This window comes from Drosophila innubila (assembly GCF_004354385.1).
Source record: "Drosophila innubila isolate TH190305 chromosome 3L unlocalized genomic scaffold, UK_Dinn_1.0 0_D_3L, whole genome shotgun sequence".
NCBI lineage: Eukaryota > Metazoa > Arthropoda > Insecta > Diptera > Drosophilidae > Drosophila > Drosophila innubila.
The window spans coordinates 9,672,167-9,689,873 of NW_022995376.1; the positions used below are offsets into that span (position 1 = coordinate 9,672,167).

Sequence of the window (17,707 nt, forward strand, 5' to 3'; positions counted from 1 at the left end):
AACTCTTTACAAAATGTTGCTGTACTTTTTTATGTTGTTAAGTTATGTGTATAAGAGTGAAAGAGAATAATGAAAAGAGAGAGAAAAAGAGAAACACTTAACGCTTATCACAAAGTAACGCGACGCTAGGCGCGCTTAGTTTTACATTATATAAGTATATAGTAAACATATATGTGTATATTATTCAAGTATTTACATTATAAATATGACTATAAATTAGCCTACTCTATGTGGAGCTTATGTACACTGTTGCCTTAAAAGCCTGACGAGACGTGACCGAGTTTCTTGCCATCGACGGTCCAGTCCAAGCCGAGTGCGGTGTTATTGTTGGTTGTCGAGTTCGTGGTCGAGACGGAACGTTGCAATTCACGGGGACCCGGATAGTAGACGACCGGACCGGGGGATGGAGCACGATTCCGTTTGATCTTGATCAGGCCTGGCGAGCCGGAGACTTGAGTGAGCCGTACACTGTTCAGTGAGCTGTTGCCGCCTCCGGCCGTGGTAACCAGATAGGTTGCCGTGGTGCTCCGCTGGGTGCCGTGCCGTGAGAAGCGGCCGGACGATCGATGGTTCATGGTGCCATCGCCGTTGTTCGATATGGAACTCTCGTAGTGTATAAGATCCGGCTGGTCACGACTCAGGCGTCGCTTGAAAAAAATGAGTAAAAAAATGCGCTTGAACTTTTCGCCAAAGATGATGTAAATGAGAAAATTAACGCTGCTGTTGATCGTGATGAGAAGATTGGACACCTTGGTCACCTTGGGATCGATCACACTGTAGAATGCCTCCGAGATGTTCAACACCAACGGCAGAAAGTTCAACATAAAGAATACCACAACCACACACAACAGCATCGTTGCCAATCCAATTTCACGCTTCTCCGATCTCGACAAGCGTTGACGCTCTCGATTCGCACGCTTCACCTGCCTGTAGATCAGGCAATTGAGTATGGCCAGCGTGAGGAAGGGTATTATATAGTTAACAATCAGATAGCACCAGTGTATATAGATATTCACGTAGGTTGGATTTATTCTCATTGGCGATGGACGCACACAATGCAGCACAACTGTTGTGTTCGTCGGTTGATACGTCACCGTGACCACCTCCCAAAATCGTGGCATATTGTAGGCCAATGCAAAGCAGACGCAGACGATAAAATAGATCTTGGCCCGTCCATAGGTGCAGAGAGCACGTGCTCGCAGCGGATGACAGACGGCCACATAACGCTCCAGGGTCACCGTGAAGGTCATGTAAATGCTCGCCGTCTGGGCAATCATGCCGATGGGGAACATTGCCGGTGAGATGAACGGATACACATAGTTGTAATAGCCGAAAAATGTGCCCGTATACGGATATATCGAGGGTATGCCAAACAGCAGCATGGAGCTAATAATCAACATCGTGTCGCAGCGTGCCAATCCCGTGAGCAAATAGTTAATACTCGATCTCATCTGTGGGCGGGAGAGTATAATCATGGATATCACATTGCCCAGTATGCCGAGGACGCCAACTATGTTCAGTATGACGCCGCATACCCAAAACTCGATGAGATTATTCTCCAGCTGCGGATTGTATACCTCTTCACACGTATTTGTCCAGCTCCGATTTTCCATATCATATTCCGGGTAGAGATCAGTCTGGTTATTATTCACTTCATGGTGGCTGTTCATGTAGCTGTGTGGTATAAAGCTGGTATTGAAGAGCACCTGCTGACCAACATTGTAGAGCATTGGGGCCAGTGTGCTGCCCAGGGGATCCGCCAGTTCATAACGCACTGCATCCTCCTGACTCTGGCCGGTGACACTTGCCAGAAACTGATCTTCACTGATGATGGGTGTCCAATCGTAATCGGCTTGTGCCGGTGGTGGCATTATTCCTGGCTCTGCACCATTCATTGGTAATTCTCTAGTTGCTTCTGTGGCTCTCCAGTTAATCGGTTGTGGCTACCTGGCCAAGTTTTGTGGCCTGTGCAGCATTTAAGCATTTATTCTGCAACTTTTGCCGTAACATAAATCGCTGTAGTTTGTAGTTGTCACACCTGCGTGTCCTTTTGTCCTTCGTCCTGCCTTCTCGTGGGTGTAACTTTTGTGTCAACCTTGCCTAAGCGCTTTTTGCTAGCCTTTCCGCTTCTGGCACTTACTTTGGCCACTCTTTATAGTGTTGTCGCTGTTTTAGTTATTGTTGTTGTTGTTGTTGCTATTGTTGTTGCCATGCGTCGTTGACACTTTAAGCTGCAAAAGAGGAAATGAAAAATGGAAGGTCTTTAGTACACAAGGTTATTGTTGTTGTTGGTCAGCTGGCTGACTTAGCGCTCAATTCGAAGGGAACACAAAAACTTTTCACCACAAAGTTGCTTATTTATTGCAACAATTGATGCAGAAACTAAGAGTATACAAAGTTTTTAGAAGCCAGTCGTCTATTATTTGCTGTGACTAAATATGAAAGTGTATTTAAGTAACTGCTCTTTTTTTATAGTTATATAAAGTTAAAGAATTGTGGCTGCATTTTAAAAAGAGTGATAATTGGATTGAATAGTTGGGTCAGCTATTTTCAATACAATATTTGTTTAATTAAATATATTAAATAATTTTAAATCAAAAAAACCAGTTCTACATTTTCATTAATATTTAATATATGAAAGCTACTGAAATGCAAGTGCTTTAAGTAGCACTCAGCATACACTCTTTAAAGTACTTTTTTGAATTTCACATTTGCTTCTATACAAAATTCAGTTACAAAAATGAGAGCATAACTTAACACTTAAAAAATTTACCATAAACTTTGAATTGAATTTTTTAAATAGTCTAACCCAATTTATGCATTTTTTTTTTGAAAATTAAAAATACTAAGTCTGTAATTTAATCATAATATAAAAAATGTACACTCAATTGCCAAAAACAAAAAATTGCTATATATTTACTGCATTAACTTACTTGGTTAGTTGATACTAAATCTTAAATTTTTTGTTTGCTATTGAAAGATTGATACGCCAAGAAGTAGAACTTGGTCCTATTCCCTGATCTCCAATTGAAATGAAATAATCATTGCTATTTAATTTCAATTCCTAATCAAAGATAAACTTAGACTCTATATAAAATAAGTATACGTATTATTACTTAGACACTAAATCAATTAACTACCCAGCAACGTCAAGTGACACAAAACTGATTATTATGCCACCTTTTCAAACAGCAATCAAATTAAAGTGCCCCTAATTCATACCGCATTTATGCTGATTAATTCCAAGCCCACAAATTTGGCCTCAAACAAATCAACCAAAAACACGGGCACATTATAATAAATAGAAATACGACGGCACGCATATCGTGTAATCAAATCAATAGAACAGTTGACAGCTCTCTCTGAGTTTGGCATGATTTGTGGTGCCTCAAATATAGTAAAAAGCTTTAGTTGGTGTTGCCATTGTGCTGGTTGTGTGGTTGCGGTTGCAGTGCAGCCACAATACAAACGAGCTGTGACTCATTGCTGTGTCCAACATGACGTATGCGTGTTATGTGCATGCAACATTTGCTATTTCAGCAGTTGCAGTAAATCGCCTGCTAGCAACAATAATGTTTTATGCAAAACTATGACCACAACTGCAACTGCTGCCATAGCTGTAACGGTAACTGTAACTGTTGTCCTGTGGCGTGTTAAATGCCATACGATTTGTAGCGTATCCGCCATGTGGGCCGCAGGTGTCACTAAGCATTTAACTAAAGCCAGTGGGCAAATAAGAATCACACTTGCCCCACAGTCCCTTGTCCTGAGTCCTATTTTAGTTAAGGCGATTATAGGAATATTATGGTAAAAATGAAAAACTAGAATGCTCTGTCCAATGTGGGAGCCAATGTCCACTGTGATGCTTTCAAGTGTTGGTGTGTTGGGTCCAACAATTATAATATCAATTAGTTTTAATGCCCGAGACCCTTTTTACCACTTGCTGCTGCCTGACGACTCGCACATGCCTATTCTCTCTCATATTTTTATGTCTCTGGCGCTTCGTGAAACGAATTCGTTTGCCTCCGCCCACCTACCAGAGAAATGTTTATTTGAATTTTTATTTTTAACATTTTTGTTACTATATTATTACGCTGACAGCTTTAAAAAATTTATTTGATCACATTGCTCGTGTCATTTTTTATTTGCATTACATTCAGGTAAATATGATATTACTAGGAAAAAAATATTAATATATTTTAGTGTGCATTTCGTTTGGCTTTTTCATGGAAAATTTTAGCAGAGAAGTACAAATTCCATTGAAATTTTTTTAAAGAAAAGACTTATTAAATTTAATATAGGAAATATCAAAAATTCATTAAATGAACTGACTGAATTTGTAATTTGTAAAATAACTATGCATTTAATTTGCATGATAAAAAAAGTTGAGATTAAAAATTCCAAGTAGTTATTAATATATAATAAATTGAAAATTAATTGTGCACTAATAGATGCAAGTACGTGTCCCATTTTAATGAGCAGAAATTCAAATAATTTACAACTAACACTTAGTACAAAGCGTAATTGGGGCAATAAATCGCACTTACACGAAGTGTCCTTAATACTAGAGCATTTGTTAATTACTGTGAAATGTCAAAATAATTAAAAGCACTGCATAGAATTGAATACATGCTAAAAGCGGGAGTAAAGTTCACTTAATAGAACTATACAAAACTTTGTTTTCTCTTTTGGCTCTCGCTGTGAGTACAGGGTAAATCTAGTAAATACGTATACGCCCCATTTGCACACCCAATAAGTGAATGCATGGCAAATGTGTCTTGTAAACAACATGCGGTGTTTGGCGTAACAATAGTTGCAATTAATGTTGTATTTTCGAAATGACATTGAACTTAATTGTTTAGAAAGCAATTTGCATTTGAAATTTCAGCAAGAAACGTGTCCTCTAAGGATTTTCATTACATTTTCAGCTGAAAAACGTTATGCCTGTATGTGGATATGGCATAGTTTTTTTTTCTGCCGGCTAACGGGGCGACTGACAGTCTGCATTTCATTTCTCTCCTCCTTCCTGTCCCTTTTTCCTCTCATCCTATCTGTCTTTCTCTCTTCGGATGCTCTGTGGGTGTGAGATATTTGGCATGTGCTCTTATATATTATAAATTCGGAAATATAAGTATGTATATTTTTGTGTCAACTGAAAAACAGAGCCACGTTCCTTTCACTTCACTGGTCGTATGCTTAATATTGAAAATGTGAATACGACTGATGGCCCACGCCCATTAAAAGCAGAAACTTATTGAAAACAAATTTTAGTGTATTATTTATTGCATTTTGTTTAAGTCTTCGTAAATTAAAACCAGATAAATAAACTATAAGTTGAGTAAATAAAAGATGTTTGCGGTTAGGCAATTCCTATTGATTTTGTGAGGCATGCTGCGGCAATTACATTAACTTTTGCTAGTATCAGTTTTTAATAAATTAATTTTTAATAATTAGAGCAAACATTGCATGAATTGTAAATAATTAGAAGTTGATTTACATTGTTTAACATTTGGATAAATTTTGAGGTAAATAAAAATAATATCTGCAAACTAAATATCACACTAGAATTAAATATTAAAATTTTTTTTACATAAAGTAAATTTTTTTATATTAAAATAATGATTTTTAAGAGAATTTCATTTCATGAAAAACTTGAAATTCTTTAATGGCGCCTATGTGTAAGGGACATTTTTCAGTAATTTATTTAATTAAAAGCTTAAGTATATTAATTTATGCGACTCGCTGGCCAGCTGTAAATGATGTGGGGACCAACTAGACGGCTTCGACATCGGCAGCGTCTCTACTTAATTCCATTGTGTGTTTTTCCCATATGCGACACATGTAGGCAAAATTATCAACGATTTTGGAGGCATTGTTGTCGGCTGCTGTTCTGTATATAATGTGGAATCGAGTTGAGTCGAGTCGAGTCGGGTCGAGTAATTTATGGATGCATGTGCTTGGGGTATATAGAATTTATAGCATGCTATACAACATATAAATTGAAATAAAACATATACTACGATGAGATATGCTCAGATAAGTATGAGCATGAGAATCTTGAGTATCTACGTCTGCCACAAAATGAAAATAGCAGATATATTTTAATTATTATACATTTCAGTATTTGCTTATGAAAAGACACTCGAAAGAGACACAGACAGAGAGAGAGGCGAAAAACTCTTGCGATTTATTTTTAGTTGACAGTTTCAAGGCTTTTGCTTAGCGAAAGCAAAGCAAATATGAAAATTTTTGAAAGAAATGCGATGAAAATTCGCAAGAACATAGGGCAAAGACCAAACTCCGGCTCAGGGTATTCTTCAATTTACATATAATTGGCAGTGAATATATTTTTTAATGAGCCAACTGCAATGCGCGGAATGCAAATGGATCAAAATGGATAATTGTGCAAATTTGCGCAATTTGGTTGCTTAATGAACGCAGGTGCCCCACGCATATTCACCACATAAGGCTGCTGATTTATGCCCGAGTGCGTCTATTATCCTTACCACGTGCCGTTTTCCATTTTCTATCTCAACATATTCCACATATAGACAGATCTACGAGTACATTTGTCTGGTAATGTTTTTGTGAATGCCCCATTATAGTCGACGCAGTTGTTTTTCAAATAATGTTGCTGCCTTTTATGTAAATGACTGGTAATGTTGCTGCAGTGTGATATGCGTCGTACCATGCAGCGTATACTTAATAATCTCGACATTAGGTGGCAGCACTCACAAAGCCACAATTTGCAATGCATCACTTAGCCCCAAGGCCTTTTAAGCATGTTGCGGCTTAGCTCTGCCTGCCACACTCACAATATCCTTTCGACCTAAGCTCTGCCATACAATTCCAAATTAAGAGCTCCCAAAAATGTTCTGCCAACAAGTGAATACTTGAATGCGCATATATTTACTTATTTTTCTATTTACACAAAAAACTTTCTCTGCACTTTTATTTGCATCAAGAGTAAACTAAACAAAACAAAAGTTTAGTTTATTAGACAAGCATTTTATTTACTTAACAGAGGATTATATGAGGTATCAACAAATGAATTTTAAAGCTGTCCTGCTCGGCTTTTATGTCAATTGTGGTTGCAATTTGATAAAGTTAACTATTTCAATTTTTAAGGCATTATTTTATTGGCTATTACATAGCTAATGGTTCTAGTTAATCTCAAAGATAATAAATAAATCTGCACTTTAAATGTAAAATAAGCTTTATTGTTAGTTAAATACCAATATTCATATTTTATAGAAAACAAGTATTAAGTAAATATTTTCTATTACCATAAGCAGCTTAATAATAAACTATTTAAATTCCTTAAATGCTTACAAGATTTCAAGTGAGTGCTCCTTAGGCTATTTACCTTTCTTTACTTATTTAAAATAACAAGCAGCCTGTTGTTTATCATTAAAATGAATAAGAGCCTCTTGTGGAATTTCTTGAAATTTAATTATATTTGTGCTGCGTGTTGTGTCTAAATTGTTTATAATTTTGTACCTTGATTCGATTTAGAACTGAAGGCAGAAGGACCCACACTTAATATGCAAATGCTTATTGGCAATGATAATCTCAAGAACTTCCATTTGGTATTCAACAACATCGTAAAAGAGTCACTTGACATTTTTGTGCTCGCTTAAAGAAACTTTTTTATGTCATTTTGCGAAATAAAACAAAGTATTTCGAATGGTTGCGGAAGACACGACTTAAAGATATGCTGTAAGCAAGTTGACGAGCTTAGCCCCAATGTAAATATTTTAAAATTCTTTTTAAATCCTACAACCTGAAAATACCTGCTTAACAGTCTCGTGTGGTTACAGGGTATTTGTAAAGAATAAACATGTTCACATTTTTTAATAGGCTTATTACGATGCATTCAGTTACCTTGGGGGGAAATTGAATTTACAACGCGTACAACTGTCTCCTTATCTTGATCTCCGGTATTCTCTGTATCCGACTACTTATTTTCCTGCATTCCAAGGTGCTGCAGCTCATTTGTCGTTGCGAATATTCCCAGGCGCCAACGCGTTGAGTCATTTGCATATTTCATACAGAAAATGTCAGGCATCAATGCCGAGGGATTCCATCACTTAAAACTAATTGCCATCCATTCAGGGACCGATTACAATCCTACACACACACACACACAACCAAATACGCACACAATATATTAAATATCTTTAACTTGTATTCGTTTGGGGTTGACAGGGCTAATTTGTTGATTTGTTTTCACATTTCGTTTGATTTTCCTTTTTTTTTTCTTTGTATGCTCTCTCTAATAATTTTGTGGCTAGCACAAAGAAACACAGACAAATAAACGTATATTTATTTTATTTATTTATAAATTTATGTGCTGTTGTCATGCTTTTAGATTTTCTCTGTATTTCCATCTGTTTTTACTTTCATATTAATTGTTGTATTGTTGCACTTTTCACGTTTCCACTTGACGCTTTTCACATATTACGAGAACTTGTTTATTTAGTTTTGTAAACAAAATTTGGTTAATTAAATTGAGTATTGTGCTTTAATATTATGTATTTAAGCTTTAGTATCGATAAACACAAATATCAGCACTTGCTCTCTCGCACTCTTTCAATTTCTTACACACTTTTTTCTCTCGCTCTCACTGTATTTGGCTCGATATTGCCATCTTGCTCGCGGCATACAAGTGATATTATTATATATTTTTAAACACACAACCGGGAGGTGTATTTATGCTATCTAAATGAGAGCCCTGAGGCAAGTCCACGTTGCGCACGACCACGTTGAACGCTGACAGCCAACTGCGCCGCCAGACGAACTCAGCTAGTTTTTCCGGCTGCCGCCAATTGAATTGAAATTGAATGTTATTGCGCATGCGCCATGTTGCCAGGCTCGGTCCGCTGTTCGTTGGGCCAGCTGTTTATATTTCATTCATAAAAACCATTGGCGCCATTACTATACTCTCGGTTCATGCGACTGTCTCTCTGTGTGTGTGTAAGTGTTCTTGCAACATTGTTGCGCTGCCAGTGAAAGTGGCAAGTTGCGGTTTCATGCATATGTCTAGAAAATGCTATGGGTAATTAACTTTTATATTCCAAATGAATATCAAAACGATGCGACCCAGTTTTGATGTGCATCCTCATACGATACTCTTACTATGCAATTGAACTTCCATACTATTCAATTGAGAGCTCTATACATTTTCCGGCACGGAAATGCACGGACAACAACAACAAAAACATCGACGATGAGGTCAACAAGGAAAACTGAGTTTTTCTCTGCGCGACAGACTAGAAAATTATTTTAATGTTTAATGTGATTTACAAAGTCTTCGTTTCTGTTTTTGTCAACAAACCATGAACTGTCAATAAAAAGAAGTACTTGAAGTCAACATGCAACGTCTAAATCTTGTAAATTTAATAAATTATTGAGATAAAATTTCTATCTGATTTTCTCTTTCCTTTTTCAACTCCTTTAAGATCTTAAAGTTATTTGTCAAGTCAAAGGCAATATGTTGCCACCTTTTGCGGCAAGTTGCAAAAGTCAAAGCCCAAGAAAATCCTCAACTCGTTTACATCAGCAGAAACTAAGCCTAAAATATGCAGAAATTCAATTGAGGCTGCTTTTGACGCATTTGATTATTAATTTTTGGCACTTTTACCATTTTTTTATTTTGTACTTCTCTTTGATTTTGCTGTGGTTGGGGCCTCGACACGCTGCGAAAAGCAAGGGCTGCAATGGAAAAAAGAGAAAAAAAAAAAACAAAATAAATTCGTAAAAGCGTGAATATAAAAAGTTGAGGCGACAATGCTTGAATATTTGCTGGCTGCAGCAGAAGTTCTTTTACTTAATACTCTGTCTAAGGAAAATAGGTGGAGTATCTTGGTTTTGTGATCTAAACTCAATAAAGAAGTCTAAAGTGATGTTAAAATTTGTGTGTAGGTTGTTATTGCATTGACTAAAGGTCTTAACTGCTTAATACTCTGTAATTTTAATAACTAAGAAATAAGTTATATTTACAAATAATATAAGGTGTATCATTATGTGAAGAGTATCTATCAGTCGGCTACTTTCGACATCTGCTCTCAAACTTGTTTTAGTTGCCATTATGTGAAATTTCTTTTCCGCCTTTTGGACTGCCAGAAAAGAAAAGAAGAGAAAGTAGAAGAGAAAAAATAAACGAAAAAGAAATATATATTTTTTAAATATATTTTTATTATTTGTTGGAAACGCGTGCGGGCCAAGTGGCGCCTGGTTGGCTGCCTGTCAGGCATCTCCCCAGTATAGTTTTTATGTTTGCCCAAAATAACAACTTGAAGTGCTTTTTACTCAGTTTTAGCTCTTTGTTCAAGGCGTTTACGAGCATGTGTGCCATACGAGAGGAATAACAATCGAGCTTGCATGACAATGTGAGAATTGAACGCGTAGTCGTATACTATTTTTAGTAGCCGACTCATTGCCAGCTGGCTGCTACTAATTTCATTAAAGTTTTAATTTTTTATTGGCATCAAAGTTAGATTTAATGGGAATTGAAACGGAAACTAAAACTGCTGACTGCTTTAGGAATTTCAGTATAATCACCTTGACACTTTCAGTTGATTTAACCGACGGGATATCAACAACGATAGCCCAGGATCCCAATACAAACTGTCAGCTCCTGCAATTGCACAACAGAGCAGAAAACTCAGGCAGGACAACAATCCACCCACGGTCATTGGATTTATTGGCAAGTGACCGCAAACCAAAAACTGAATACACATTCAGTGGCTTTGCTTTTGCCGGACTAAAGATTTACGTTCAGCTCTTGGCGGGTCGCAACTTGAGCTCCGTGCGACGACTGATAAACTAAAATTTCTGGTACCTCCCCGGAGCCTTGAGCTGCCTGGCCCCAAGCTGTCATCCGCCATCTGCCAGCTGCTCGTCCTTGTCTGAAAAGCGAACATGAAAATTGACTTAAATTCAAATGGAGAGTGAGAAAAGTTGCACCCTTGGAACTAACTCATCTGCAGCATACCACTCGAGACAGTTTACCGTATATATTATTTATTTTTATTGTCACCGACTTCTAAATGTGCAGAAAAACAACTTATTTTTGGGCCAAAGATTCGCTAAAGCGTTTTTCCAGAGTCAAGTTCGTTTTGGACCAAGTCAAGCAAGTTGCAGCTGCATTCGCAACAGAAATAACAATCTAAGGACAATGCGAGCTTTACATGCATGTGCCTGACAAGTGTCAAAACAATATGTGAGAAAAGATAGATGAGATGTGACTTTGTTTAGATATAACTACACCGAGAGATATAATCAAACAGATAGAGATTCATACTGAAAGGTCATTCTAAATTTTAACTTTTATAACTTTTTAAAATGCGAAATGTAATTTTTAACGATAACGATAAGTTTACCTAAAAATAATTTTGTTTCAAATATATTCATAATTAATCTCTGCTCTCCTTTTTCTAATCAAAAAATGTTAATTTTCAGAATTTTACCTTGTGTATTGTAGACAAAAATTTAGCATTTTGCATATTAAATTTGGTTTTGAGGTACTTAATTTTTTCATTAAAAAAACATGCCAAAATTTAAAAAATTCTGTCTTTTAATTTTTCCAAATTAATTCTAAGAACATTGACGATTTTTTTACATAGTGGTAACTTGATTAAGATTCTATATGTAAATTAGTTATTTTTATGATATGAATATATATATAAAAATTGAAAAAAAAAACGAATTTTTTATTGCTTAACATTTTATTAACTATTTATTATTTAACCCTGACTTTCGTCAGTGTACTTGTGTGAGTGACTGATATGTTGACGCTGACACGTAATTCAAAAATTGATTAATCGAAGCAGGTGAAATACGCAGCGTAACTCAATTTATAAGAACAGTAAGACAATAGTGCGCTTACTCGCATGTGATATTTCATTTCATTGTATTATTAATAGATAAAATGTTCGGACAGGAACTCAACTCAACAATAAAGTGGCAAGGAGCATGTTAGTTGGAGTTGGAGTTGGAGAGCCTGCAGTTCCGCTTGTCCGACTATTGCCGACTATTGCCGACTGCCAAATGCTCCATCATTGTCATCGGGTTAGCCGCAGTGACCTTTCCGCTTGGCCAACTGGGAGCATTCGAAAGAAACATTCATAGACTTGCAAGTACAAGTTAAAAAAAAAAGTTGGCAATTGAAGAAAACTTTAGCTGGCACTTTATGAGAAGAAAAAAGAAGACGACAATTGACAATCATCAAGTATAACACAATCATATAAATAACCAATTTGTGGTGATAAATCGTGGGAGTCATTGCTATGATACGATATAGCCATGTCTGCAGATAATGGCCAGATGTGAATAGAGTCTGCGTCATTTGGCATTGGCGTCTGCAAACTTTTAGCCTGGTCTTTTATATGCTATACTATAGTTGTGGTTGTAGTTGTAGCGTTTTTATCACATGGCGAGTCTTTCGCTACATTAGCTTAAATATGCAGAGGAGTATAAATATAAATAAAAATATAATTTTTATGTTTATTGCTTTTCTGTGCAAATGATGAAAATTCTAATGAGGCAGAGATCTGATGACGACTTTACTCAAATCGAGACTCAATGATGAGGAGTGATAGCTGGCAATTGCCAACTTCCTATTGTTACATTTATGTGGGCTTTCTTATCAGTCTGGTTTTATGATGCAGTCAAGCAAAGGTTAAGGCTTTAAGGCCTTTGTTTTTGCCATTTCTCGACCTTTTGTGGGTCCAATCAGAAACAGCTTATCACCTTGTTGTTGGCAAATCCTTAGAGACAACAACATAACAATAGCGCACTCTCACATATACATTCAAACTGGAAAAAGCTGCTCAAAAACAGGGCCGGAAACGGAAGCGCACGTTGTGCACTGTGTGCTCGGTTTACTTATTTTGACGAGCGACACCACAAAGTGGCTGCCTGGCTATAAATCAGCTAACAGTTTGACGGCAACTTAAGCCAACTGCCCTGGCTACGATTACTGGACTTACTCGTACCATGAAACATTTTAAAGGCAAAGGCGAGTTTCTAAAGAAATGCTTAAGAAATATGAAAGAGAATTTGTTAAGCGAAGCGTACAAAACCTTTTTATTCAGTTCGTACCTGATGCAGTAAAAACCGATAAACAGTTTCTTTTGATATGTTTAAGAGAAAAAAGCAAAGAAAATATTCTTGTTAAAGTTATGAATATAGTTTAATGTTATTTTCTTAGAATACTCAAAGGAAATTATTGTAATATAATCTGATAACTCTTCAATTTATTTTTCGTATCTATGAAAAATCAAAGTTAAGTATAAATACAATCACAAAATAAAAGATATTCAATTGCTTTATCATATCTTGGAAATTTGTCTACGCTTAAGCTGCAGTTTGTGCAAATCATAAATAATAGATGTACTTTTTGTGTCGACAAGCACAAGTGAAAAGTAAATAAGCCCTACTTTTTGGAATTCCACGGAGAGAATCAATAATTTATATGCATGTTATGGGCCATATGCTTGTGAATTTATAAGCTAAAATATGCACAAAAAATAAATAAAGCGTTTCGGATGAACTCTGTTGTGGCACAAGTCAAAAGTTAAACACAGACAGTGTCCAAATGTTCTTGTTGCAACATTTGAATTGTGTACCTTTGTGTGTGGACAACTGTTCTGGTAGAGCTGTGATTTAGTCGCCTCGCCAGGGGATCAATGGCAACCGAATGAAAAGCCACACATAACATACCACAAAAAGTAGACGATAACAATTTTCGAGCTGAGCAATCAGCGTCTGTAGTATTTCAGCACCTACACAAAGAATGAGAATGAGAGGGAGATTGGGAGAGGAAGAAATGTGGCTCGACTATGGCTTTGGATTTGGCCTTCCTGCCTTGAATTTGGCAGCGAAAAATGGTAAACGGAAGTTGTGCGCAACGATCCATGTCCTGACAATTTGCATAAAAAATTCCATTGTCAAAACGGAAACATGTTCATTTTCGATATTTTTGCAATGCCTTCCCCAATCATAATTATAGGAAGGAAAGCTCAAGGGGAACTCCATGTAATTATCCGAGTAAATCTAGATATACGTCCGCCTGTCAGACAGTAGTCTGACAGCCTGCCAGTCTTATTTTAAAGCTGTAGGTGCCAAAAAGGACATCGAGTAGACAGAGCACACAATACTCAAATAAGCAATTCGCATTACACATAAATTATGCATGCTACATGCTGAATTGGGCGCATACAATGTCTGTGGGGGAGACTTGTTAAATGAACCTCCATAAATGTGAAAGCAATCGCGTGGGCCACAAGCATTACAAGTAAATATGCCAACGGTGAGCCCTCCGAGGGGGTTTAGGTGGGGAGGGGTGGACTGATTTTGAGCAGCTCGTCGTAAAATCAAATCAACGGTACATTAGTCGCGCACGCACGCCTAACAGTCGCACCGGGGTGCACAGTGGGACTTAATAAGTCAAAAGGAAGTGGAAATGGAAATATAAAGACATTTCGTGCCAACACGACCAGCACAGGTGTATATAAAAATGTACAAAAAAATAATATATCTGTAATAAATATTGTTATATCAATTAATTATAAACTCTAGTTTTTTCTGTGTCCTCTATGCAGTTTAATTTAAAAAAATGATTATCCGACAATTGGCCCAAACAGTAAATAAATTAGATATCTGCAATTAACATCCATTAACTATAATTATTAATTGTGCATTTTGTATCATATCGACAATAATTAATATACAACTAATTATTCTTGTTAAAACTTTTTAAAGGTTAAATAAATGGAAAAACACAGTTATTTTTAATTAAATGCCACATGCATTCTATTAGTTTGAAAACTATTTAATTATTATTAATATGCTGTCAAATTGGTTGACTAAATATTGAAAGCTCCCGCATGGTTATTTGTGGTCTGTATTTGCTCGTTCCTAAACTATTTCTGCCCAATGTACACAACGCATGAATAAAAGACCTAATGACATACGAGCTGATGACGAAACATACATGTAAATATGACGTAAATGGCGTACGCTTTACATATATCAAATAATTTGGCAACACAGTGCGACATGGTGTTACTTTGAAGACATGTGTCGGCGTGTTGGCAGCTCAGGCTTAAAATCAAGCTCCAACTGCTCCATTCACATACATAAGACAGACTGGAGATGGTTGTAAGTTATTTATTAGCATAGGTATATATTGCCTGAAATGCGATATCCTTGGTTTGGCAGGTGTTTAAAATGGCATACGGGGCGTATGCGTGTCGAGCTCTCACACTCTGGGCTTTCAAGAGGATAAAATCCTCTTGTCATAGTGATTTTTGGGTGTGCGTGCAACCAAATTGCTAATTGAATTAACTGTAAAAGGCTTAGGCAAACGCACGTGCCACTTAAGAGTGTGGCACAGCTGACAAGGGTCAGCCACCCTTAAAAACCCGATCTTGGAGCCCAACATCGACTTTGTTTTTCAATGCCAAATGCGTACTACAAAACTGGAGTGTTGTCGCGCAGTTCCGGATGTTCCACAGGTTTCTCAACGGTGTCACAGCGTAGGCTCTCAATCTTGTCCACAATCTCGGTTCGCAGCTCCTCGAAGGGACGCAGCAGTCGCACGTGCTGTGCATCGTCGCGACCCTGGAAAAGTGTCTCGCCTTTAAAGTCAACGTACTTGTGCTTACGAGCACAGAGCAACGTGCCCAGCAGCTTGTCAGAGATGTGGTTATACATCTGAAAAGGAGAGAAAAGAATTAAATGCGAGAAATGTCTTACGGAATGTACCGCAAGTAAATATAGAAATAATTAATCTGCAAGAAAAAGGAAAGTAATAAAAGGTGTGCAAACTTAAAAGTAATAAATATGATAAAAAAATTACTAGGTAAAGTGAAAAAATTAAACAAGAAATTAGTTGTAAAATTTCGTAATAAATAAATTTAAATACACTCTGCAAGTGCACAAAACTTTTGTAATTGCGAGGAAAAACTGATAAATTATGAACATTCCTTAGTTATAAGAGCTTACGTACCTCAAAGAGCTCGCCGAATTTCAGGCTGATCTCAGGCGTATCATTTGATGAATCCCGAACGCAATTCTCGTTGATCAGCTCGCAGAGCTGTAGAATCTCCTGCAAGGATAGCACCTGAGCTTGTAGAGCCCGCTGTTCGGAGAGACTACCTGGCGGTGCAGTGCCATATTGATCCTTGAGGAAGCTGGGCTTGGGCATGTCGCGGACGCTGCAGTGGGAAAAGGGATTCAAACGCTGCCATTGCTGATGTTGCTTCACATGCTCGTTAAAGAGCGAGATGCGCGACAGGATGGTGTTGTCCTGCGAGGATGAGAAATGTACTCTTTGATAAACCAGACAATGAGTTATCAACACTTACCTCCGTATTCGTTTGTTCCGCCATATTTTGCGAGTGTAATTTTATAACCTCATTGTTGTACTAGAATTTATGTGAACTGTAAATGTATATGTTGAAAGCTGAAAGTCCAAAAATGGCCTGCTATCTCTGGCAAAATGTGGCACGCAGTTTGCGCAACTGTTGTGCAAACAAATCAAAGTGTTATCATTGTACAACTTGACAGCAGGTCACCTACTAAGCCCCATCGATAGCCAACTGGTTGAGCTAATGGCACGCATTAACTGTTGAAGTTGAGCAATAGAAAGGTCAAAAGGTTATATGTCGCAGCGCATTTCAATTAATCAACCCAAAAGCAATTGCCTTAAACTTAAAGCCCAGGGCATGGACATGGCCATGGCTATGGCCAATAGCAAGCTTGTGGCAAATGCGGCGGAAACAAGCAGCAAACTAGCACCATAAATTGTGACCCAGAATGGCGCGCAAACAAGCGGAAGTATTTGAGCTTACTACGAGCAGAGCAGGAAATACAATACAAATTTCACAGAGAAAACCAGTCACAGAGCAAAAGAATTAATGAAACAAAACGGCAGAGGAAAACCAAACAGAGAAAAGGGAAGAATAAAAGAAGATAACATTGTTAAGGCTGTCGCAGCTAAAATACACTTACGTGTATAGTTTATTAGTTAATAACTTTATCTTGTATTAATAATGCCAGGAATTCACGTAATTGTCCATCACTTAGAATACATACCTGGCCAATATATTAATTATTAAATATATTATTATCATATAATTCCAACTACTGTTTTGATTAAATACTTATTATTTTAACTACTTATTTTATTTTCATTCAAGCCCAAATTAATTTATTATATATTGCAATAATGCTTTAACATATTCATTACAATAATGATAGAGTTTTCTTATATATAAATTCGAAAATTTATGTACAACAGCAAACCACAAAGCGTCATTATGAATTTTACTAAATACTCTTTTTAAGGTTTCCGGTTCCGCAAGGCAAATAATGATGGCGGACGCGCACAAAAATATGCAACAATTGTCGAAGACCTCGTAATGTATATCAATTGCCATTTTTCTGATAAAGAGTTTGGTTTGCTTTTCAACAACATTATGCACATAAATACAAAAATACTATGTATTTTTGACAACATTTCTATGAAATATCGCTCTACTCTTTCGACAATTTATACATCCGTTCTGCATTTTCAAGATCCGTATTGGTTAAGCGTCTATCCTGTTTGAGTTGATAGCTTTAAAGATTTCGCCGTCGAGTGTCTAAGCTGGTAAGAATAGTAAATACACCCTGGGCAAAGGGCATTGTCGGCGTGGAA

General features: G+C 36.9%; 2 protein-coding genes across 2 annotated transcripts; both read right to left on the reverse strand.

The window, feature by feature from the left end:
- Nucleotides 1-227: 227 nt before the first annotated feature.
- LOC117787022 (FMRFamide receptor) lies at nt 228-1,895 on the reverse strand. The gene has a single exon (XM_034625462.1). It carries the CDS (start codon nt 1,893-1,895, stop codon nt 255-257), a length of 1,641 nt encoding a protein of 546 aa, XP_034481353.1. The 3' UTR covers nt 228-254.
- A 13,263-nt stretch (nt 1,896-15,158) lies between these two features.
- Nucleotides 15,159-16,527, reverse strand: LOC117787422 (actin-binding Rho-activating protein). The gene is made up of 3 exons (XM_034625941.1): nt 16,374-16,527; nt 16,016-16,315; nt 15,159-15,720 (listed from the first exon to the last, which is right to left on the reverse strand). The coding sequence occupies exons 1-3, from the start codon at nt 16,395-16,397 to the stop codon at nt 15,478-15,480; spliced, it is 567 nt and encodes a 188-aa protein (XP_034481832.1). The 5' UTR covers nt 16,398-16,527; the 3' UTR covers nt 15,159-15,477.
- Between the last annotated feature and the right edge of the window lie 1,180 nt (nt 16,528-17,707).

Excerpts from the sequence above, each read along its gene's own strand:
- LOC117787022 (XM_034625462.1), bottom strand. The coding sequence starts at position 1,895 with ATGAATGGTGCAGAGCCAGGAATAATGCCACCACCGGCACAAGCCGAT.
- LOC117787422 (XM_034625941.1), bottom strand. The coding sequence starts at position 16,397 with ATGGCGGAACAAACGAATACGGAG. Across the intron at positions 16,316-16,373 it reads CGGAACAAACGAATACGGAG|GACAACACCATCCTGTCGCG; the intron begins GTAAGTGTTGAT and ends TCATCCTCGCAG. Across the intron at positions 15,721-16,015 it reads AATTCGGCGAGCTCTTTGAG|ATGTATAACCACATCTCTGA; the intron begins GTACGTAAGCTC and ends TCTCCTTTTCAG.